This window comes from Mytilus edulis, chromosome 12, assembly GCF_963676685.1.
Source record: "Mytilus edulis chromosome 12, xbMytEdul2.2, whole genome shotgun sequence".
In the NCBI taxonomy this organism is placed as follows: domain Eukaryota; kingdom Metazoa; phylum Mollusca; class Bivalvia; order Mytilida; family Mytilidae; genus Mytilus; species Mytilus edulis.
Window position 1 is genome coordinate 9,745,344 of NC_092355.1, and position 26,084 is coordinate 9,771,427.

Consider the following 26,084-nt stretch of genomic DNA (forward strand, 5'->3'; position numbering starts at 1 on the left):
CTTCTTATTACGTTACGCTGATATACACATTAACAATAGTTTCACTCTTACGTCTCAATAGTGATAAATTGGTCTTATTTCTTTTAAGGTTATGACAGAAGGTGGAAGATCCAAGGGATTTGGATTTGTGTGTTTTAGATCTCCAGAGGATGCTACTAAGGCAGTCACAAACATGAACGGTAGGATTATTGTAGCCAAACCTTTGTATGTGGCTCTATCCCAGAGTAAAGAAGACAGAAAGGCTCAGTTGGCATCAAAATACATGCAGCGTATTGAAAGGATTAGAAATCAGGTGACACATTCATTTTTTAACGGCCATCTAACCAACACATTCTTGTTGGAAATTTGCTACTCATATACATTTTTTGTATGCGTCTTTCTCGATTGATTCTCAGAAGAATTGTTGTTATTTGAATACTTGACAGAAAGAATTCATGTATACAATGAACTTTATCACGCCTTCTAAACCATCAAATCTCAACCAAATGTTTGAGCGAGAAAAAGTTTTTTGGCACTTCCTGTTGATCTTTTCAGTTACAAAATGTCCACAATATAGATAGGGTAGATCGTTGGGCTAGCTGAACTTACCTGCGAAAAAAAATCATTCCGCTGTCAACTCACAATCACACTGGTCAAAGTAATGATGGATGGAGATAAGATTACTTTCAGTTAGCTATGGCACCACATTCTCTTTTATAACAAAATATGTTTAGCTTGACAACACATTGATGAAAAATTGACCTATCCTTTCTATATGTTTTTTTTTCCAAAAACGCTCATCAGGAAGTGCCAGACATTTTTTTTCTTTTATCCTTTTGTTTGAGATTTGATGGTATACCAGATGTATTTATGACTGAGCGATATAAAAAAAATATAATAGAGGAAGGAGACGTAAGTCTCAGTTTTTGATAACAGGCGGATAACTTTGATAAACCTTTGTGGATGTAGCAAAATACAAAACTGAAACAAGAAGATATGTTTAAGACATAGTCATTTAGCATTTATAAACAATATAAATTAAATTCAAACAAGGTTTAGGGATAGGGATATGCATTAAAGGAGCTACTATTTGAATGTAATGGGGGAAAGTTGAAAGAGGAGTGGGAGGGGACTAGTATTTAATTTGAAAAAAATGCAGGATGACAACTTATGTAAGAATGCAGAACCGAATTCAGGATTACAGTGAAAAGTAAAAAGGAAAGACAGGGATTTAAAAAAAAAAATATGCAGGACACAAGTTTATATCCTGCTCCCATCTAAAAATCAAATGATAACGCTCTGTAGTAAATGCAACCAATATAGGCCATATTTATTAATAAAATAACCATTCTAGGTTAATCCTAAAGTAAGAACAATCCGCAGAATATCTGAAGACACCTAAATAGGTATATTACGGTTAGAATGATCCTATGATTTTCTAAGTTGCAACATGTTTGATGAATCAACTCAGATTTTGCATATGTCCTAATTTGTCTTTAGGACACATTTTCATCCCGCTTTGGTAATCAGGCCCATGAAGTTTAAAAAAAATTCTATCAGAAATAAAATCACTAATTAAATATGTTATTTATATCAACTCATCAAATAATACTACAAGACTATAAAGGCTTAAAAGAAATTTGTGTTAAAATAATTTGTTATCTCAAGTTATGAAATTGTTATAACGAACATTTACTCACTCAATAGAAATCTTGTGGGGTGGACAAAAAACATAATGATTTTGTCTACTTTTGACCAGTTACAAACCAGTTTGACTTGTAAAGTGTATGAGTTAATTCTGTTTTTTTACTGCTTAAATTTACTGAAATTTGAAAATCTGTCAAATGAATGTATATTTATATAGCCGTATTAAATCAGTAATACAGACGGGAAATATCATCGCTTTTTCATATTCATACAAAGACAAACATGACGGATTGGTCTATTTCTATGTCCCTTCTTTGGTGAATGTCGAGGTGTATGTTTGATATCCATATAATCTGTGAATTGAATGCTCTTTAATTAGACATTTCAAATAACGATGTTTGCATATGCTTATTTTATTATTATTAAAACATCACTCATGAGCCTTATATAGGTAACAAGTTCGTCTTGCATGAATATAAGAAGCATCATATCTTTGAAGTGTAAGTACATGCTTGATTTGTTTATGATTTTAGGGACAGCCTGCTGCCGGTATGATGAGTCAGATATTCCCATCAGCTGGACCAGGGTATATCCTTCCTACCATGACACAGGGACAGAGAAACTTCTATGCCCCAACACAGGTACCACAGATAAAGGCCAGTCCAAGATGGCCAACACAGCTACGACAGCCCACATCAGCTAGTGGTATGTATAAAAAGAATAAGATGTTGTCGTTTAGTTGCCAATTAGATGATTTTCCACAATGATCAAACAAATTATAGAAGTTGACAACTATACATCCCTGTACAGCTTTCAACAATGAGCAAAACCCATACATTATAGCTCTAAAATGACAAGTGTAACAATAAAACTGACAGAAACACAAAAATGTATAACATAGATTTTAAGAATAGATAAGCTATTTGGAGATATTAATTTAATCACATTTCCCAACCATCTATATCTAAAGCTTCAAATCGAAAACCAGATTTTTCTGAAATTTGATGACGAGATATGCAAGTGAGCATTCCTTACCATGTGATACACATTTACTGCTCATCATTTAACTTTTACAATTGAATGCTTGTATATTCTAAATCACATTGACTTTGTAAAAATACATTTGAATTTTTTTCAAAATTTTCTTTAGATTGTAAATCAGTCATTCCCTAAAATGATATTTTAAACATCATTTGGGATAAAATTCTGTGATATATGTGTTTTCACATCTATTGCTCATCAACTTCAGAGTTTAAATAAAGTCACAGATTAAGAATTTTCTATAATAGGGTTGGGCTCAAGTCATGCTTCAGTGATACCCTATATAATCAACCATTTCCCCCCCCCCCCCAAAGTTGGGTGCCCAATTGCCTACTTCCACTTCGTTTGAAGTTCTCATTGGCAATAAAACCATATCTCCTTATTTTCATAATTCTGGATTTATGTGTAAATTACAACTGTTGCATTGCTCAGTAATTTATTACCCTTGAGTCTGGTTAGTTCCTTCATTTATTGAGTCTGGCAAGTCCAATTGTTTGTTAGCATCAACTTGAATGATAAAATAACTAGATAGACTAAAAGACAAAATTACAAGTCTGCTTTGTATTTCAATCATTCTTCCTATTTCAGGATTCCAGAATATGCCTGGACAACAAGTCAGACCTGGCAATCCTGCTGCCGCTGGAGCAAGACAACCTGGTCAAGGTAACATCCGTGGTGGCATGAATGCCCGTCCAATCACAGGACAGTCTGGCACTGGACAACCACCTCGCATGCCACAATCTGTACCACAGGTAGGTACAACCAGGGACGTATCAGTTTTTATTTAAGGCCAACTATAGATATAAAAAAGAAGATGTGGTATGATTGACAATGAGGGAACTCTCAACAAGATACAAATTTACACAGAAATTAATAGCTATAGGTCACCGTACATCCGTCAACAATTAGCAAAACCCATACTGCATAGTCGTTTATAAAAGGCCCCCAAATTAAAAATGTAAAATAATGCAAACTAGAAAACTAACGACTTGATTCATCTACAAAAAATTAATAAAAAACACTTATGCAACACATCAATAAACGACAACTACATGACTTGGGACAGTCACATGCATACATAATGTTGTGGGTTACACATGTCCCAACCGCACCCCGCCTCGAAACCTTGGACGATGGTGTTACAGTACAACATAAGAACGAACTAAATATCAGTTGAAAAAGCTTAACGCATCAGATGGATACATAGAAATACATCTAACAAAAACACAGAGTGGACGTGGCTAAGTATCAAGTTATAAGAGCTTATTCTAGGCGAGAAATTGAAAAGATTTTGTAGTAAAAGTTGAATAATCTTTAAATTCATTTCGCAATATCGACAATTTCTCCTTAAAGATTTTATATTAACCTGTCAATTCGAATAAGCAATAAAGATAAGAAATTGATAAAATAATTTACAAATGTTGTGGCAATTTCAGAATTATATGTCAGAAGAATTCGGTCAGGAAGAAGACTCTAGTCCATACGATTCGAGTAGCTCTTCTTCTGAAGACGATATTTGTTCCACATTCTGTGATATTATAAACGAACTGACATTACGGTCAGGCAACATAGACGAAATAACGGATGTAATTGTACAAATGCTACAAAATTGTTCTGATGACCATGTTATGAATAACATTATAGAACATTTGTTTGAAAAGGTAGGTCATTAAAAAACTTTGAAAATGTGTCTTATACATTATCATTGACTTAAACTCTACGTCTTCTTTCACCTTTTACTTTGGTATGGGATCTGAATGAATAACAAAAGAATGTTTCAATACTTTGCTAAAATGTACTTTATATCATGTTTTGTTTCATAAATAAAATAAGAGGTATATGTATGAATTGTTTTTGACAGGTTACAGATCGTGCAATACAAGAACAGTTTCATTATTATAAAATTTATCCGAACTTTTGACAGAATTCACCATGTTCGTTGTAAATTTATAATAGTTAGATATTTAGCCAATGGCTTTTTGTATTTATGATATTAGTGTATGTATCAATATATCAGTAGGTTTAATTTCAACTGGATATCATTTCGTACCGAAGCATTTTTACATTGCTTACATTTATGTGTTCATTTAAACATGGTTGAGTCTGAACATTTGGTGAATTGACAACACAGTCGTTCAGTTATGCCAGGTCACCAAATATTTAAGCTATACATTTTTACTGTTTTGCCTCAATCATTCTGCATACTTATTTTATTAATATACTATAGCTGGCATGTCAGTTAACTGCTAGTAGTCTGTTGTTATTTATGTATTATTGTCATTTTTTTTTTTCTGTTACATCTTTTGACATCGGACTCGGACTTCTCTTGAACTGAATTTTAATGTGCTTATTGTTATATGTCTACTTTTCTACATTGGCTAAAGGTATAGGGGAGGGTTGAGATCTCACAAACATGTTTAACCCCGCCACAGTTTTGTGCCTATTCCAAGTTTCCAAGTCAGGAGCCTCTGGCCTTTGTTAGTCTTGTATGATTTTTAAATTAAGTTTCTTGTGTATAATTCGGAGTTTAGTATGACGTCCATTATCACTGTACTAGTATACATATTTTTTAATGGGCCAGCTGAAGGACGCCTCCGGGTGCGGGAGTTTCTCGCTACATTGAAGACCCATTGTTGGCCTTCGGCTGTTGTCAACTCTATGGTCGGGTTGTTTTCGCTTTGACACATTCCCCATTTCCTTTCTCAACTTTATTAATCATAATTGAAATGACGCTTTATTCATAAGTAAACTATTTTTTTTGCCATGGTATGGTCGGGGTTTTCTTCGGTTCTTCAAAGAAATTTGGTTGCTTCATTTATTTGTTCTATCTTTACTTTTAGTCTAGGAACTTGTAAATAATTGAATATGGTTTTTAAATCAATCAATCAATTAAAGTTTCTAGATAAATCTTCGATACTTTTCTAGTTTAGTTATGGATTTTGAGTTATGTTTTATTGATGATTATCATTTGTATTTACACTTTTAGTATGTTTTCAGTCTATTATAGAACCAGATTTTCACTATACCGGAGCACAACTTGTTCAGTTTTTATCTAATAAACTAAGGAAGAATCCAGCTTTTGCAACCTTCAGAAATATGTTTATTACGAGGTAAGTGAAGGTTATTGAGGATCGTTCTTTGATACATGTATAATTTCTGTCGGGCTGCTGCCACATTCACATAAACATCTAATTTTTGCTTTTATTTGAACGACATAGAACAAATACAACTTAACCTTAAGGATTTCAAACATCATTTTTGGAAGGAAGACACTTTCTGGTAAACGTAAAGTAAGCAAAAGCGCATCGGATGCATGAAATGTGTAGTTTTTTTTTCATGTTATAATGTTTTTGAAAGCATGTAAGCTTTTAGAAATTAATTGGTGGTTCCATACACAATTTTTGTATTGAATAACATCAATCATTATGATTTGAATTATCTGTACAATGTGTTATTTCTCATTACAGATGCAAAGAAGAGTATTTGAAAAATTTGGAAAAGCAGGAATTGATTTCAAACCCGGATAAAGTTCCTTGTTTATGTGGATTTGTGATTTTTCTAGGAGAATTGTTTTTGAATTTGGAAGTAAGCAATTGATTTATATCATCATAAACAAGTTTTCACCGACGTAGCAACAACATGTCAATATGTTGTTATTTTCATCCCGTTCCATAGGTTGATAGTGTTTAATTTTGTTTAGATCTGTTTTTAAAGACTTTACCCTTTTTGAATTTACGTTGGATTTTTGTTTTGGAATTTACAGTATTTAACTGTAGAACAGGAAAATTGATTTCATTATCAATTTGTCTTGTTTGAACTTTTGAATTTGTTCCTGTTATTCAATAAAGGAATATGCTATCTTTCTGGTATAATATTAAAACAATTGTTTAAGGTTCTATTTTTACCATAAAAAAAGTTGAATCATAATGACAGCATAATATAGTAAATGATTCATGATCGCAAATAATCCTACTGCACGTATGAGAGCTTTCCGTTAAATTGCCTAATACGAGTTGTGTTTGCAAGGTATCACTGTGGGAGGATAGTAATTAAAGTCTGCTTCCCAGAACTCTGATAATGAATTTAAAATCAAAATGACAATATAAAGTATCGAACTCAAAACGGAAAGTCCCTACTCAAATGGAAAAATCAAAGCTCATACACATACTTGGTACATGCTTTTCTTATATTGTGTGAAAATAGCATGATTTAGTCTGGTTTTATAGATAGAGCAACATCTCCCATTGTGTTTTAATCTTAATCACTATAAAAACACACAACTACATCAGCAATGACAAAGAAAATGTATCATAAAATGTGATGACCTGAAAAAAAAGCCAACATTCCTATTTACAGATTTTAATCAAAACAGGGTCAACGTAGTTGCGTTAAAAGAACTAAAATGTGGTAGGATAGTCTTGAACATATAGGCTCAATATATCTCGTAAACATGTCAGTAACAAATGTTGGTATACTTGCATATACTGACAAACACTGTCAAATGGTATCATAGGAGTTGTGTTCACACTTTAATTTGTCATTGTGCTGCACATCGTTGCAATGAAAGTAAAGTCACACTCCGAATTTGTTTTTTTTCAAAATCGATTTATTACTTTCGAACAGCGGTATACTACTGTTGTCTTTATTTATTCAATAACGGGCAGAACTAATAATTCAATCAAATAAGTGCTTTGATATGGTCAATCACCTGCAAACATTAGAGTTTGTTGTTTATAGGGCCAGGGTATTTGCGAGAACATTTGCCAGTCCTGCAAAAACGGTCAAACACAAATTTAAATTAATTGTATACAATCCTACAACTTAATGCAAAAGAGTGGTTGAAACAAAATGACTGTGTATTTTTTGGACAAGGGGCGGTTGAGGAGTCTCACATTTATGTTTTGTTGATATTTTGTTGTGTAGTTTTTTTTCCTGATTTTTTTTTGCATTTATTTGTAACGTAGTCTTAATATGTAATGTTGTCCTTTAAATGGTGTATTTAACATTGCCTGCTCAGTTTCAAAGTAATTAACTTTTCAAAACACTAGCATATATTGATAGGGGATTAATAAAGAAATCAAAAGAGCAAAAAAAATATATAAGTCACCGTGCTTGTTTTCGAGATATTAGCCATTGAAATTTTGGCCGGAAATTGTTCTCTCTTGACTTTTCATAGCTTTATCCTTGACAAGTTTAAGTCTTCAAAAACTATTAAAAAGTAATTAAAATTTTATAAGACTTTAACAGACAGCTTATCATTATACATGTAAAAGAATTATAAAAAGAAAAATGGGGGTCACCGGGCAAATTTTGTTAAGGCATTCAAATGGATAAAACCAGAGGATTCCGAAAATCTGACCAAAATTCCAAAACATGACAAGCGAGCTTCCTTAAAAGCGAGGTTTTGCTAGCCGCAAAACCAGGTTCAACCCACCATGTTTTCTAAGCATGGCCTCTACCACGTCAGGAAAATGTCAGTTGTTATTCTATAAGTCGTTTCTGTGTGTTACATTGTCGTTTTGATTTTTATTGCACTTTAGTGTTTCTGTTGTTTCGTAATTTTTAATTTATAGTTGATGTGTTTACCTTGTTTTAAAGCTGTAACCCGGATCTGTTTTCTCTCATTCGATTTATTACTTTTGAACGGCGATATACTACTGTTGCTTTTTTTTTTGTCAACCGCCTGTATAAAATCGTATGGACAATTTGGAATTCGTTGTTAAAATTTACCAACGACATCCACGGATTCTATAAAAGTTACTGAATAATTGTTTTCCAGGTAACAATTGGAGGTGTTTTACAAAGAATAGCAGTTGTAAGATTTATGATAAGAGATTTGCTATTAGTTCTTCTTGAACATTCAACAAATGAAACCGTAACTTGCACCACGCAGGTATTGGAGGTAAATATGCACTGATTCGTCTTAAAATTTAGTAAAAACCTTGATTTCTTCGCGTTAATGAGGTACGAAACTCTAATTCTACTTGAATTTTGATAGCTGATTAAAAATAAGTATACTTTTGAGGTATGCTCTTTAATAATCTCCAATGGTTATGTGTCAGATACGCTTCAGTTTAATGTTAACTTCTCGTTAATCAAACAAGTAATGAAATTCAGGTAAGAATGCTTTATAAAATATGTGATCATTGTAAAAATTGAAGAAAGGGGTGAAAAATTAGATGATATCAACATGATTGACAAAATTATGAAATCTTGCCAAAAAAATTTGTTTTTCAAAAGCTTTAAACTTTTTTAAACAATTGTACTAACATTTGCATTGCTGTAAATTCAACATTAATGCAGACATTTATTGTTGGGATTTTAGTTATTGCAAAATCGGATAAATGATGCAGGCTAAATACGAAGTAAAAATAAAGGATTTTATTAATGCTTCATCTGTCTTTTCACTATAATTGTGTAATCCAACATTTTTATAAATTCAGTAGCTATTTCTTGTTTCTAAATTGATATTTTATTGTTGATTATTTATAATGTGCATGTGATGAATTTGATAGACAATATATAAGCTCTCTTTCGCATTAATGGTTCAATGTTAATGTTTCATAGAGAACAGGAGCAATAATAGTAGAAACAGCACATTTGAATAGACCAGAGGAAGGAAATTTCAGCGAAGTGTTTTTTCATCTTCAACAATTAGCGTCACGCGAAAATCTGAATCAGTAAGTCTTTAAAACTATCAGATACTGAAGATATAATGATTTAAACAAACTATCTAAGTAATATTGTTGACGAAAATAATTATAAAAGATACACTTTTAAATCTCGAATTACTGATTAATTAAATAAATGAGACAACTCTCCACATGAAACCAAATTACACCGAAATTAACAAGTATAGGTTTATCAACCAGTTGACAGCACGCTCATGGTGGTGTTCATAAAGCTTTGAATAAGTCAGTGAGAAAACATTGTCATATCATGAAATAAAAAAGGTCAATTCAAGTTTGTACGTACAAGAACACGATGGGTGTCTAAAGTGTAGCAGGATCTAGTTGCCGAACTATTTAAGTTCATTGACAGCATTAAGTGGGATTCTTGTTACGTTAATCTTAAATTGTATATGCAAGTGTTTTTTTTTATTATTTCTTTACCCTTCGTTGTTTTTATGTTTTTTTCAATGTCTTTGTCAGTAGTTTTTTCCTTGCTGTTAAATATCCCTTTCGAATCTCCATTTATCTCTATTCATTCTACTTCGCATGGAGTAAGTTAAAAAAAAGAATCATAGAGCCTGTTGGCTAGAATTGAAACAGGACTTGTTTTTTTTTCGGAATGTCGATTGTTTGTTTTTGAAATACGTACTTCAAACATAAAGGAAACGGCGTCTATGATAACATTACCATCTTGGTAATTGCAGTTTCAGAGCATGTGATAACGAATTACATATTCACAAAGCTTTATTTGTCCTCTCATAAGAAGAATCAAGTTTTAACGTCATTATCTTAAAATAAAACAATTTTGAACTAATCCTTTCAATTTGACTTTATGTTCAGAACCGAAAACAATTGTGTTAAGGGTGAAGAATAATGAATTATCATGCTTAAAGCGGAAAGGCCACGCCTAAACATTGGGAGCATTACAATACAAAAGAAACAAATCAATGAGACACTCTCATTCCTAGCTAGTCACAATCCGTAAAAACTAAACAATTATACGTCAAAGTACGGCCTGCAACACGGAGCCTTAGCTCACATCAAAGAGCAAGCTTTAAAGGGTTCAAAGAATTAGTAGTGTAAAACCATTCAACCATAAAAACAAACGGTCTAATGTACAAAAAATCGAGATACGAAAACACTTTAGTTTAAACATATTTATTTATAGTGGATTGGGAAACAAGTTTTGCAACTTATATTAATCCCTTTCCACTTTGCGGGTGCGAGTGCTGCTTTGTAGAGGCATTAGCCTACTCTTTTTCGAAATCTACAAGGGTGTCTTTATCGTGCAAGAGATGTGGCTCTCTCTTAACACGGGCCAGCCATTTATCGTCCCCGTCCGACGGACTATCATCGTTTCCCCAAGACCATACTCGCAAATGGTGTCAAGGGAGAGCCGAAAATTGAGTTCCTGAAATTTTCATCCCAAACGGGAATCGAACCAGGAACTTTACGAAAACACTTTAAAATCACTTCAACAAATACCGACCACTATACCAGGTTCCTGACTTAGAGAGGTGAAGACAAATGCTTAAGTTTTGTTGTCAGCGACATAAATTAAGAACTAAGCAACGTCTTTTGCAATGTCATCAAAATTTTACTTTTAATCAATATTTACTGTTTGCGTCCATATTTGTTCTGTAATAAGTATAAAATAAAAGAGGTGGTATGATTGCCAATGAGACAACTCTCCACAAGAGATTAAAATGACACAGATATAAACAACTTGAGGTCTTCAACAATAAGCAAAGCCCATACCGAATAGTCTGCTATAAAAGGCTCCGATATGACAAAGTAAAACAATTCAAACGAGACAACTAACTGCCTTATTTATGTACAAATTTGAATAATAAAGTAAAACAAGGTATGTTTTCGTCAAAAAACTTTGTTATATTGGTTCTTTTTTTAAGAGCTACAAGGGCATCTATAAGTTCGTTGCTAAATTTGAAGTCACGTGATTGGGTTCGAGGAGATTCATCACAGCAGCATTCAATGTCCTCCCTATCTCACTATGAGGTAAGTTAGGTTTTGGCATAGATAAACAAATATATAGTAACGGGTCGATATATATACTAAAGCATTGTGCAAGAGCTGAAATCCGAACTTTTCAGATACAAACGCGACAATCACAACAAAACGATGAAGATGGTTCGATAATAACTTGACATTAATTTGAAACGACTTAAAGACCCAATCAAAAATAAGGGTGGTTGGATTCGTTATTGAGACAAACAAAGTTCAATCCCGGTTTAACAGGTAGAATTCGATTTACAAGTTTGTAAATCCAATTTTAATATTTGGCATAATAAATGCAATTTTCTGATTGAACACAACACATGTTTCCTTGATAACCACATTCAGAATGCTCCAGTTAAAAGGCAGCAGGATAACTGTTGGTCTTGTGGTCTTTCATCATATACGTTAAAATGACAAATTTGCATATGTCAGATATTCAGATGCGGATGCAAAAGACCTTTGAGGAGGTTTTGTCATTGGTCCAGACCGGGAAAAAGAGGAAGGCTATAAATCTTGCCCAGATTAAGTCATTTTCTTAATCAAGAATAATAATTAGGAAATGAAGAGAGTTTCAACTGGACAACACCACTACTATAAATTTGCCAGGTTAATTTAGTTTTTTAATCAAAGGCAGTATTCGAATTTTAACATAGTTACAAATCAATGTACTTTTAACAATTTCATGTTTTCTGAACTTTTAGAATTATTACTTTAGAATAATGGACTTTAAATCGGATTGTATATTTCTTAATATCGATAAACAACTATTGGAAATCTGGTCAAATATTCTATTTATCTTTTAATAATAACCTTTATATTATTGTGTTCTGGTCATTTGTATTCTTGTATTTCATTTTTGCTTCTGTGCTTTGTCTATTTGCCATTTTGTTTTTCAGTGTTTGGTTTATAGTGATTAAGATAATAACACAATGTTGACTGTCATGTCCCTATTTTTGACATTGTTTCCAATTATGTTTGTTTGTTTGTTTTGTTCACAAATTGTATTCAATACAAACATTTTTGTGGGAATGTCATACACATGTATGGTTTAGATAGCTATAAAACCAGGTTTAATAAACACAATTGTTTACATCAGGAATTGCCTTACCAATTCAGGAATATGACAGTTGTTACCCATTCGTTCGATCTGTTTGTGTTTTTGATATTGTCATTTGATAAGGCACTTTCAGGCATACATTTTTCCTTGACTTTGGTATTTTTGTTAATTTACTTTTTTCATGTTTTTCTGCCAAATATCTTTAATTTGAAAGACCATTGATAATCTGTTATCGCCGTTTTCATAGGCAACGTCATTGACGTCCGCTCCTGAGGTCATACATTATCTTTATATTCGACTGAGAAAACCAAATATCACTTAAGTAGCGTATCATAATTATGACAAACGATTAAAGCGAGATTTGAGAAAAAATCGATAACAAGTTGTTATATTAAGATTTGATATTGTTATACTATTATTAACTTTAAAAACAGAATTCTAATTTTTGTTTTTCAGCAAGTTTATCATGAGAGTTTTATTGATTCCAGACCATCTTTGAACAATGGTATTTACATTTTGCAATGTAATCTTTGGTCAAACTATTTGTAAAAAAAAAAAGACGTGCATACACTCATCAAAAATCTAAAAAAACTTCTTAACAAACTCGTACCACATCTTCTTTTTTATAATATCGACCAAATATAATCGAATTTTGGCATCATGACTGAAAATAAACAAATAAAACAATGAAAAATAATTCAAACATAAATAAAAGCTACAAATTTGCATGCAATTTTGTTGATTGGCTTTTTGTTTTCTTGTTGAAATAAATAAAACAAAAAGTACAATTTGACGGCAAACACTCTTCTATGATCTCTATGTTGTATAATATCGAATTTGTTAATCATTGGAAATCAATCTGCAAAAGCACCCGACATTCACAAACTAACTTAACTATACATCGTACGTATTCACTTATAATAAACTCATCATAGATAACCAGGATAGAAATTTTATATTTGCGCCACAAGCGCGTTTCATCTGCAAAAGACTAGTTAGAAACGCTCGAAAAAAATGATATTAAAAAGGCCAAAAAAAAGTACGAAGTAAGAGAGCATTGAGGACCAAAAGTTAATGATTTATTACGTATATCATGGTAGATTAAGGCAATATTCTACAAATAAGTTGGACTGGAGTAAACGCTAGGAACCAATTTTTTCGGGGGGGCCAATGGTTCACTACATTATTTTATTTTTTTATTATTTATTTGTTATAATATCATTTAATATAAAATACGAAATAATATCATTGATGAAGATCAAACACCAAGTTGCAGAACAAACATCAACACAACCAGCTATTTATCTAATATGCCTTTTAATGTCATGTAGAAAACACTGAAAACGAAGTACAACAGTTAAGGGAAGTTGAAGACAGTCAATCGTCCATACAAGGTGCAATGGGTTACAGTTCTGAATTAGTAGCAGAAACATTGATTACAAAAGGTATATTTCTGTATGGCATTCTTTCTATTTCTATCTGTTCAAAGGAAAACATATATTTGAAAGATAAATAACAAAACGTATAACAAAATAATTGAACTTCAATAAAGTAAGTACATAAAAACTGACAATGTCAACCATTATCAACAAACGAAACAGGTATATTCCATACTTGGAACAGAAATTTACCTATATGATGCGTTAAGCCTAGTTTTATAGCTAACTAAACCTCCCACTGGTATGACAGTTGTTTATAGGTTTAGATATAATAGCTCAATATGATAATAATTTGAATCCAGCAGCAAACCAGATATAACGGGTAGACCTGGGTTAAAGTTGTAATTTTGTTAAATCCATTACAAGTATGTGTTCATTCTATAGTCATCCGCTTCATCAATGTTTTAAAACGTCGATTCGAAACAGAATTTATAATAAATGTATGACGTAGAATGTATTTATAAAAACAGTAATACTGTAATATTTCGAGTCTTATCGTAAATGTGAAAGAACAAATAAGAGTCATGAACCAACGCCAACCAATGAGCTACCGGCTCCTGACTTGGGTCAAGCACATTGGGCTTTTTATAGCTTGCTATTCTGTGTGAGCCAGTGCTCCATGTTGAAACCGTACTTTGACCTATTATAGTTTTCTTATATAAATTGTGACCTGGATGGAGAGTTTGCTAATTGACACTCATACCACATCCTCTTAAATCTATTTTGATCGTCCAATGCTCCCTAATCTTGGAACGTGGTATAACAGTACAACATAAGAACAAACTACAAATATAAGTCTCTGACTCATTAGATGGATACAACACTAAAAACATCTGACAAATACACAGAGAGTGGACGTGGACGGGTAATACATCCCCGCATGAAAAATAAGTACAGATATGTGAGTAATCGCAGTTACTGACAGCTTCTTCAAATAACAATAACAACTAATAAAAAAAAACATGAATAAAAAACTACAATATCAATCAGTACACTTCCAACATGCAATGGATTTAGTGATAATTATAAGACGTCATTTACAATCAGAGAAAACAAGTTAAGTAATTTTACAAATCATCGGAAAACTGGAATTAACAGTGAGCTAGCGCAAATAGTCAAATTTAAATCGTAATAAATATCAATGAGTTCAGACAGTTAAGCACCTTAATTAATTCATCATAGAAACCAGGACTGAAATGTTGTCTTTGCACCAGAAGCATCTTTTGCTTTCGAAACACAACAGTGACGCGCGAATCAATTACTCTATTGACTTTTTTTTCAGAAATTGAGAGTACTGGAAATGGTAACCAGAATTTAGGGGACAATACTGATGATAAATATATGTGTAAAATCTGTTTTGATGATCCAGTAGAAGTCACATTTTTACCATGTATGCATGTATGCTGCTGTAAAAACTGTAGCGACAAATTAAAAGTGAAACAATGTCCAATTTGTAGGAAACGGATCAGACAGAGTAGACCTTTGTATTTTGCTTAAATAATAATAGCTGTATGTTACTACTGCAGCCAAATATCTGATATAAATATGTAGTCATTAATTGATATCATAAAATAATGTATTATACCGTATGCATAAATTAGAAATAGCTATTATGTCTCCTCACATAAATGGAGTATAGCTGTAATTAAGAGCAATACATCCAACATCAAACAAGTAAAGTAACACCAATACATTAGTAATGTATCTAATAATAATCATACTCATGTACTTAGACAGAGATGAGGATTGAGTTAGGCTTGTGTAAACTTCCAATAGAGTATACAAGTAGTCAACTTTTTTACATTGTTTTCTTATAAACTTTAAGCCTGACAATGAACTGTAGTGGTGGAGAGTTGTTTCATTGGCAATCATACCACATCTTTAATATAGATTAAACATAATTCAATACAAATGTATATACTGTTTGAGCATAAGAATGGACATACTGTAGAAACTTATATGTTGCACAAGGTCATGAAAACTAAATATAAAAGATCAGCACTGATTGACAATTACATTTGCGGAAACTTTATTTATTAGTTGAAATTACCTTTGAACTAACCTTCAGTATAAATAACCGTGAGTACTCTTAGATTGGTTATTTGTGTTTGATGAATTTTTTGGTCTTTTCAATATATGCTTACTGCCAATCTAATGAGCCAACCCTTTTCCAAATGATATTTTTAGTTTGTTTCTATGTTGTGCTTTTATACCATTGACCTAATGTTTTGGAAGATGTGCTCAGACACAAGTTTAATCATGCCATATTTTGAATGTCGTTGTCAATGGTTGAACTCTGTCTTTTTTAGTTTTTGGTTTTTGTTTGTTGCTTTATGCTATATCAGTCCGTTATTTAAAAGGACACAAACTAACTAAGTATGACCGCTTTAGTAAGAGAACGTATAATAATTAAATTTGATTAAAGCAGCAAATGTAATAAGAGACAAAAACAAACTGATAATTCCATGGCAATAAAACGAAAACAAAAAAGAGTACACTAAAAAGTAAAACCACAAAAATACTGAACTCAAACAAAAGTCCATAACAAATGGCAAAATCAAATGATAAAACACATCAAACGAATAGACAACAACTCTAATACACAACATTAACCAGATGATCCACCGCAGAGGTCGAACTCTGAACAGTTTGGGCAATTATGGATACAACATTCAAGCTTGATACAGCTCTGAATTTGGATTGTGATTAAATAGTTGACACAGCATAGGTTTCTGACACAGATGAATGTGGTCTAATGAATCTAATTTTATTTTTTGCTTTTGAGCAATACAGTATGCTGTTGAATAATAATCTCCTCAACTTTTTGCAACAATAACTACTCATTTAAATACATCATAAAATATCAAAATATAAAATGACATACAGTCATGGTTGAAATTAATATTAATTAATATTAACTTCAAACCTGTCTAAATATAAATGTAAAGCTAATCATCTCAAGAAAATCATAATTTCTTAAAACAAAATGTTCAAGCAGTGTAAGGGAGGTAATAAAACATATATATAACGTAAAATTGAGAATGGAAATGGGGAATGTACCAAAGAGACAACAACCCGACCATAGAGCAGACAACAGCAGAAGGTCACCAAACGGTCTTCAATGCAACGAGAAATTCCCGCACCAGGAGGCGTCCTTCAAATGGCCCCTAAACAAATATATACTAGTTCAGTGATAATGAACGCCATACTTGACTCAAAATTGTACACAAGAAACTAAAAGTTAAAATAGTACAAAACTAACAAAGGCCAGAGGCTCCTAACTTGGGACAGGCGCAAAAATGCTGCGGGGTTAAACATGTTTGTGAGATCTCAACCCTCCCCCTATACCTCTAGCCAATGCAGAAAAGTAAACGCATAACAATACGCACATTAAAATTCAGTTCAAGAGATGTCCGAATCTGATGTCAGAAAATGTAACTAAAGAAAATAAAAAAAAATGACAATAATACATAAATAACATCAGACTACTAGCATTTAACTGACATGTCAGTTCCAGACTTCAATTAAACTGCTTGAAAAATTATGTCTTCATCATACATATATCAGGTACAATCCTCCCCGTGAGGGGTTTAGTATCATACCATCATAACATATATGAGAAGAACATAACCCGTGTCATGCCTACAACTGGTTTAAATAAATGTGTTTAGTTCCGATGCAAAGACCCTATAAGTGAATCAATATTAACGCCAAAATATGCAATCTTTAATGATCTGACAACAGTATCGTAACTTTATCCCTTCTTAATAAGTCTATTTAAAGGTTTCGTTAGCTTCTGAGGTGAATACTGACATTTTTGTGCTTTATAAAGAATATTTCCATAAAATGTTGGATGTGAAATACCTAAACGTATAAGAAGTCTGCATGTTGAGCTATATTTACGAATGATGTCCTTATACCGATGATAAAATTTAGTAAATGTTTTGACTAGTTTGTGATATCGAAAACCCTGGTGTAATAATTTTTCAGTAATACAAAAATTTCTCTCGTTAAAATCTAAAACATTGTTACGTACACGAGCGAAGTACAAGTTGCGATAAATTCTTTGTATTCGACAATGGGTAGTGATATTGTTGCACACAGAATATCAATAGGACTGTTTTATTGCAAAATTAGCTCTGGTTGTGTAAAAACAGTTATTAATCATACTGTTAGTTTTAATGATGTTATTTTTAAAATATGTGTAAATTTGGAGAAATGTAATAGGATACTAAGTAAATACAAATCATACTCTGACTCTTTGGGGGATCTGAACAAAAATTTCATGTCATATATATATATATCGTCAAATATAAGAGATATTATTTTCATTAACGGCCTCATTAACATTATAGATTATCCGACGCACTTTGATACACGTACAGGTAACACTACGTTGTTTGATCCTATTTTAGTGACATAGTCGATAAAGACACAATATCTATTGATAGGGGGATCAGTGATCACGATGGAAAATATGTCACAATCAATTGCGGATTTACAAGTAGTCGTACTTATAAGCAGAAGATTTGGGATTATAAAAATGGGGATTTCATGAATCAAAAGGTGTTAAGGACCAATTGAGAGCATTTGATAACTGACGCAGATAACATAAATGTTGCTTGCACTAATTTCATTAATTCACTCCTTGACATAGCATCAGAGTGTATACCTTCACGAGAAGTTGTAGTGCGATGTGATGACAAAATTTGGTATATTTCTAACTTGCGTCGTGAAATGCGGAAGCGCGAAATCTTTCGTAAATTATTTCTACGGTTGAAATCATCTTTGGCTGAACTTAAGTTTAAACAACAGCGAAACAAAGTAAATAACATGAAAAAGCAGGCTAAAAAACACTTTTCCGCTAGTTTAAATGAAAATTTAGATGAAATCAAACAAGCGAATCCGAAACAGTATTGGAAGATTATTGATATGCACATTAAAAACGACAGGCCTGTTCATGATGTACCACCTTTGAAGGATCCGAATCAAAATTATAATTTGGCATATGAGAGCACTGAAAAGTCTTAAATTTTGAATAAATATTTCTGTTCTGTAGCTAGTTTGGAGAATCCAGATAAGGATTTACCAGTCTTTAACGATCGTTGGGCTGATTTCCTGTCATCGATTGAGTTAGTGAACAAGACATGTACGATATAATTATCCCACTTGATGTTGATAAAGCGGTTGGGCCTGCTATTATAAGCAACAGAATGTTACTTGCTGTCAGAAATCAAATTTCAAACCATTATGTTTATTATTCAATAGGTCATTACGGGATAAAATATTCCCAAACCAGTGGAAAATTGCACATGTTATTTTATTATTTAAAAGTAGTGATAAATCATTGTCCTGAAATTATAGACCTGTCTCTTTATTATCTTGTGCGAGCAAACTTCTGGAAAAAATAGTTTTTAAAATTATTTTTAATCATTTGCATTCACATAATCTATTATAAAAGTTTCAATCGGATTCATTCCTGCATATTCTACTACCAATGGGAGTATGACGTCGCTATTACGTACGTATTATATCTAGGGTTGACGTAGCCTAAGAATTCAATACATATATGGAGTCAACGTGAAACAGTATAGTTGTTTTTCTGCATTTTATATTACGAAAGGTGATTTATCTATGACAACCCTGACATTTATTGTCTGTTGTCTAATTAGGTTTAATAAAAGATTTACTGACTAGATATTCGTGGTTTATTGTCCTCTCATGAACTTAGAGCAATAGTTGCACCTCGGGGACAATAAAATTACATTTCAACTCATACTCAGCCATTTAATATAAAAAGGTATATACAAGTATTCTCCGAAATAGCTTCACATGTACTGATTTATTTCATAAAACTAACAGGCATAATCAGAATGTATCTTCATGTTAACAATGAATAACCGCATTAATGAAAATGAGTGAAAAACATGTATGAGGTCAATATTTTGTCTATTTTGAACCTCGTTGTGACATAGGTAGTATGCCACTAAAAAAATAAGGAATACCTATCGAAGTGGAGCAAAACATTGTCTTTCAGTCCTTCATATCATTAAAAGTATTCTTCGTCAATTGCTTATCTAAAAATAATACATCGGAACAGTAATACATAGTACTACTTGGAATTAACAGTAGGTTTTTGGATGCAAACAGATGGTCTTCATCATAAACTATGGGCATTTACAATTACTCAATAATCAATTATATACTCCATGCTTATCAAAGGAACATCACAAATTGGCAGGTCAATAGACATCCCTCGCTGCCTTCCTTCGGCTCCTTTTGAAAAAAACACTTCATGATAATAAAAAAAGAACAAACAACAATCAATATGGAGTCCATAGTATAATTATAAATTGTTGATGGTCATCTAAAAGAGATTGATTTACTCGCTTGAACCGGTACGGTGAAATTCAGAAAAAGTAATTGAGTTGAGATGACTAATGCTAATCTATTGTCGCTATTTCACTATGTAGACATTGTTAATATCATTGACAACGACACGTGTGCCCTTAGTTTCTAGCGATACCTTTTCATATCACTCTACTGTGCTAAGAAAGGAAATTATCGGTCAGCGAGATAAAAGGAAAATTTCGTAAAAGAGCGATATTTCATGATAACAGAAAAGGACTGGAGGAGTTATCAAAATTATCTGATAGTAAATAAACTATTATTATCACCACACACATTATTCACCTCTGTGATAATAACAATAAATTATAGCACATTGCATTCTTCATAATAATACAAAAGGACTAAAAGAGTTATGTTTGCCAGAACCAAAAACTGAAATAATGACGATACAAACCACCTAAATATTAGTCCACTCGGAAAATTCTAACAGTAAATAACCACGTGTATACTTCATGATACTTACAAAAGACACAAAGAGAATTATCAACAATACTTGACATCACAATTGACGATAATAAATATACACATAGCTCCAGTATGTTGACTAGGTAAATCTGATTACATTAAGGATATAACCAACCTTACGTAGACAAATCGTTCGCAGTTTAAATTTGTCTTTTATACAGTTTGTCATAAGAAATAAAAGAAAACAATTGTGAAGCTACACTGACGGTTTACATTGTAATACTAAAATAGTTTCAAGATTGACATGTTAACCTCGAATGTGTACAAGTTCAGTGAAAATGGACGTCATACTAAACTCAAAAACATATAAATAACTAAAAAAAAAACTAACGAGGCCACAAACTACTTACTCGGGACAGGTGTAAAAAGTGTATATATGTTATCAATGTGAAGCCAGTTTGCACACCTTTTGACCCAGACTTAATGATATATTATGTAATGCTGTACCTGGAATATATGCTTGATTTTACTGCAATTAGATAAAACCTTACCTTTCCTTTAATGGAGATACTATACTGCAATGAGAGAAAGTTCACAATACCTTCAATGGAGATATTTTTACAGATTAACTTCTGATTACTCACCGTCTATATGATTATACACTGCAGTTTATGGAAGATGAAAACGAAAGAAAAAAAATTTCTCCACGAGATCTATAATAATTGTTGTGAAGAAAATTCCATTCGCTAATAATTTAACAAAAAAACAGACAGATATTGATCATATTGAGTTATATGCACTAGTTTATATGTACAGATAGGAAATGAAATTCGAATATATATATATATGGATAAGATAAGAATTGCAACCAACTAGCCAATGAGATAAAGTTGCTGTTACCTTCAAAAGGGATGAGACAATATCTGAAGAAAAAAATGTCTTTGGAACATGTATATTAATAGTACAAAATAAAGAACAAACATTGAGAATTCAGGAACAGTAATTGAAAAAATTGATAATTTTGGTAACTTTGGCAATGTAAATAATGGTACCTAAAAATTCCAGTTATTTTCTGTTACGAAAATGAATCAATTTAAAAAAGTTTCTAATGAAGAATTATTACTTTTTGTGGTTTACTAGTACATCCTACAACATTTTATAGAACAGAATGTTGAAAAATATAGTAAATTATAGTCCAATTTGTAAGTAACATGAAAGAATCTTCAGTAACAGGACAGAGTTGGTAACAGGAAAGAACTTTATTTCAGAATAATTCTTTTTTTCTAAATAGTTTAAGAAATAAACATCATTATAAATTGGTAAAAAATAAAAGATAACAGCAGACAAAGTCATTATGTCTTTTGAAATTTCAAAATTTCAATTCGTTAGATGTCTGTAATGAAAACATTCAAAACTAAAAACCTTTCTGCTACATTCTACTATACTAGAATTGCACAATGTTCTTTGCTCAAAAGGCCAAACCTTGACTTGATGATGAGAATTACGTAATACGATGATATTGGCTTATATTACAAAAACTGTTTGGCATATAGTAAGTTTACTTTGTGTTTCATTTAATTTAGTAAAATTGTCTTTATCATCCTTCCTATTACTGTATTACTGATTATGACTATGCTGTTAATTTTGATCAGGCAGCATGACAAAACGTAACATAGAGGAAGGAATGTTAATCTACTTCCATCTATGTATCAATGTAATAAGATGATATGAAAACACACTAACTGGTATAGTGCTGACGTTATAAAAGGTGTAGTATATACTCTAGATAATGCTGCAACTTAAAATTTTACAAAAAGATAATTGAATTAAAGAAAACTTACCAGTGAACAATGTAACAAGGAAGAAATACATTTTCAAATATTGTTTTAGCTTATCCCTGCTCACATACACCTCGATGCTTATACACTGCAGTTTTATGAAGTTGAAAAATAAACTCATCATAGATACCAGGAATAAATTTTGTATGTACGCCAGACGCGCGTTTCGTTAACAAAAGACTCATCAGTGACGCTCGAATCCAAAAAGGTTAAAAAGGCCAAATAAAGTACGAAGTTAAAGGGTATTGAGGACCAAAATTCCTAAAAGTTTTGCCAAAACTAAAACGAAAGAAAAAAGACTTCCTCCACGAAATGTATAAGACAATTATCATTAGCTCATAAATTAAGAAATAAATAGACAGATACTTATGATAAGTGATGTGCACTAGTTTTAATGTACAGTAAGGAAACGAAATAAGAATGTATATACAATAAGAATTGCCACTAGCTTGCCAATTTATGAGAGAACGTTTGTTTTACCTTCGATAGATGTATGTTCATCGCTGAACCTCTGATTACCTCACCACCTCTATGACTATACACTGCACTTTTAGGTAGATGAAAACGAAAGAAAAAACCTCCTCTAATAGTTCTAGGGAAATTTCAATAGGCTAATAATTTAACAAAAAGATGGACAGATAATTATTATAAGCGTTTAAAACTAGTTGAAGCGACAGCAAGGAAATTAAATTAAAAACAATAAGAATTGCAACTTACTTTTCGATGTACTCACTGATTTTTTGTTGTGCTCATGAAATGATTAGATTTTTTCGGCTTTTGCTTTTAATCATGAACGCTCATACATATTCAGCCTTTTTCTACCGATTTTGATAGTTCATTCTTATGTTGTACTGTACGACCACTGTCCCAGGTTAGGAGTAGAGTTGGGATCCCGCTAACATGTTTAACCCCGTTAAATAAACAAGAATTTCAAATTATAACTTTTAAAGCAAGTATACTTTAATAATCCAACTATACATTCGTCAGTCAACGCGGTCAATAGTCAGGTTTGCCTTAGGGATTGAAATCTGGACAACGTACATTAAATATTCACTAATAGCTAGGTGAAATGATCCCATGGGGTTCCCCTTATAGATTGTTGTATGCTTATTGACAAACGTTTACGTTTGGAACCTCTATTCATTACTACATATAGTTAGTTTAATATTCCCAAACAAGATATAGTAGAGCTGACTTGTAAATTCATTGTAGCTAAATTAAATTAATTATAAGTATTGAATTCTTTTATTTGTAATGCCATAGGGTTATTAGATATTTACACATTATTCAATACCAGGTTCAGATGGTCTATCAAAAACCGGAGTGATCTCGGATGTATTGGAAGCAGATCCCGGGAAGGAGTTCTTGTTTAAATTGATTTACGAGATTTGGAAATCGGTAAACTTCTGTCGCCGTTAGTTATCAATATCTGTTCAGACAACTCAGAAGTATGTTTCTTATGTTGGTTATTATAGGAATATTACAGCAACAAAACATTTTTTCTTTTCAAAGTTGAGCATATCGAATTTGATTTTTAACTGTACTGAATTCTACGCAGAGGAAAAGTCTGATATTTGTCTTAAAAACTGAAAAATTACCTACAGATATTATTTTTTACAGTCTGATGAGGTATATTCAGATCAAAATGATTTTTAAGTTCATAATCGGTTTACAAGTGCAAAAATCAGTTAGCATCAATTGAAAATTATATACAATGAGTTACAAGAATTTTGGAGTGAGACCTGAATGTAACAATTAACAATGCTATGTAATTAAGAGCCAGTCTGCCATAAAACCATGCAAAATCTCAAATTTCGTCCAAATTGGTAGTTACAACTTCACAACATTATATATATTTCCAAAATCTTAAGGTATTTAGGAGTTAAGATAAAAAAATTTTTTTTGTTAATTCACACTATTTTCCATTTAACAGCCTTATTTGCATATTTGGGAATTATTTAAAAAAAATGCAAAAAAAAACCACCATATTTAGGTACTTTTTAAAGGTCTGGATAATTGATATATCTCTTAAATATAGCATTATCTTGTTATATTTTGCATAGAAGATTAGAAAAAAAAAAGAAAAAATGCATTTTGACATTTTTTTACCTTTTGGCAGGTTGCCAGAGAGGTGCGTGCAACAGATGTATTAGATAACTTGCATGTAGTACATGTACTCAGTAGGTGTTTTCTCTCAAGATCATATTTATTTTTTTCAACTTTTAGGATTTTTTTAAAGGTTCATATCAGTTCTAAGACAAGTAAAAAAATTTAGCCTGGCAAATATTGGGAAATTGGTAAAAAAATGCTCCCTAATATCTATAAAATGCACTAATTGTAATAGTTTTTGCCCCTTAATATTTTAACTAAAACTGATCAAAGTAGACTTATATCCGGACAATAACTTTAGTTTAAGTGAATAGATCTTTATTATTTTTTTTCAGAAGGTTCAATACCACAAAAGGAAGGTTTGGATCGATTTTGGGGATGATGGTCCCAACCGTTTAGTTATTAAGGGCCCAAAAGGGGCCCAAAACAAGCATTTTATAGTTTAAGGATAATAACTTGTGTATAAGTATTTCAATTGCTCTGATATTGTATCTCAGTGTTTAAAACCACAAGTAGAAGGTTTGGATTCATTTAAATAGGTTATGGGTTCAAAGTTAGGAATTAAGGGCCAAAAAGGGGCCAAAAACAAGCATTTTTCTAGTTTCAAGACAATAACTTGTGTGTAATTGTATGGATCTCGCTCAAATTGTACCACAATGCTCCATATAACAAAGGGGAGGCTGGGATTTAGTTTTGGATTAATTGCCAAAAATATGTAGGAATATGGGGCCAAAAAAGGGCCAAAAAGAAGCATGTTTCTAGTTTTCAAACAATAACTTGGGTTTAATGATATGGATCTCCCTGTAATTGTAATACAAGGTTCTATACTAAAATGGAAAGGATGGGATTGTATTTAAGGGTTATTGCTTAAAGGGGGTTTCAATAAGTTTGGGGGGGGGATTTGTTAACAATTTTACAGGAATTTCTTTTTTTTTCAAAATTTTTCAAATTTCAAATTTTGAAAATTTTCAAGAAGAAATCTTCAATTGCACAGTATTGTGCAAATAGATTTGTTGATCTTTGACCACATTTATTTTGTAACAAAAACCTTTATTTTGTCAAAAATTTGATCACAATCCAAATGCAGAAAGCATCAAGCTTGAACATTGTGACCATATTTAATTTGCCCTAACTGTTCAGGGTCCAACCACTGCGGTTGTATAAAGCTGCGCCCTGCGGAGCACCTGGTTTTCACATACTTTCAATTGATGACAGTCTTTTAAAAAGCTTGTTAAATGAAACAGAGTTGTAAACATACTTGTACTTAAAAAAATCTTCCTCTTTGAAACTTTTGATTGGAATGCAACCAATTATAGGGGCAATCACTCATTAAAGATTAGAAAGTTGTGTCTATAAGAGCGTATGTAAAAAAATGCCATTTTTTTTATCTACGCAAAAAGTTTATATGTGCATATATAATGTGCCGTATAAAAATTTTTGATTTATATCTCAGATTAAATCAAGATAAAAG

At 32.0% G+C, this 26,084-nt stretch overlaps 2 protein-coding genes across 2 annotated transcripts in view; both read left to right on the plus strand.

Moving 5' to 3' along the window:
- The window catches only part of LOC139497411 (polyadenylate-binding protein 4-like), a 17,560-nt gene extending 14,105 nt beyond the window's left edge, over positions 1 to 3,455 (plus strand). The window contains exons 8-10 of the mRNA XM_071285627.1: positions 89 to 367; positions 2,160 to 2,331; positions 3,256 to 3,455. Of these exons, the coding sequence (XP_071141728.1) occupies positions 89 to 367; positions 2,160 to 2,331; positions 3,256 to 3,455 (651 nt within the window). The remainder of the gene's footprint in view (positions 1 to 88; positions 368 to 2,159; positions 2,332 to 3,255) is intronic.
- LOC139499648 (polyadenylate-binding protein-interacting protein 1-like) lies at positions 2,033 to 15,762 on the plus strand. The gene is made up of 10 exons (XM_071288398.1): positions 2,033 to 2,331; positions 3,256 to 4,328; positions 5,665 to 5,777; positions 6,135 to 6,252; positions 8,447 to 8,569; positions 9,235 to 9,347; positions 11,249 to 11,354; positions 12,868 to 12,916; positions 13,743 to 13,856; positions 15,133 to 15,762. The coding sequence occupies exons 2-10, from the start codon at positions 4,086 to 4,088 to the stop codon at positions 15,345 to 15,347; spliced, it is 1,194 nt and encodes a 397-aa protein (XP_071144499.1). The 5' UTR covers positions 2,033 to 2,331; positions 3,256 to 4,085; the 3' UTR covers positions 15,348 to 15,762.
- The last annotated feature ends 10,322 nt before the right edge of the window (positions 15,763 to 26,084 follow it).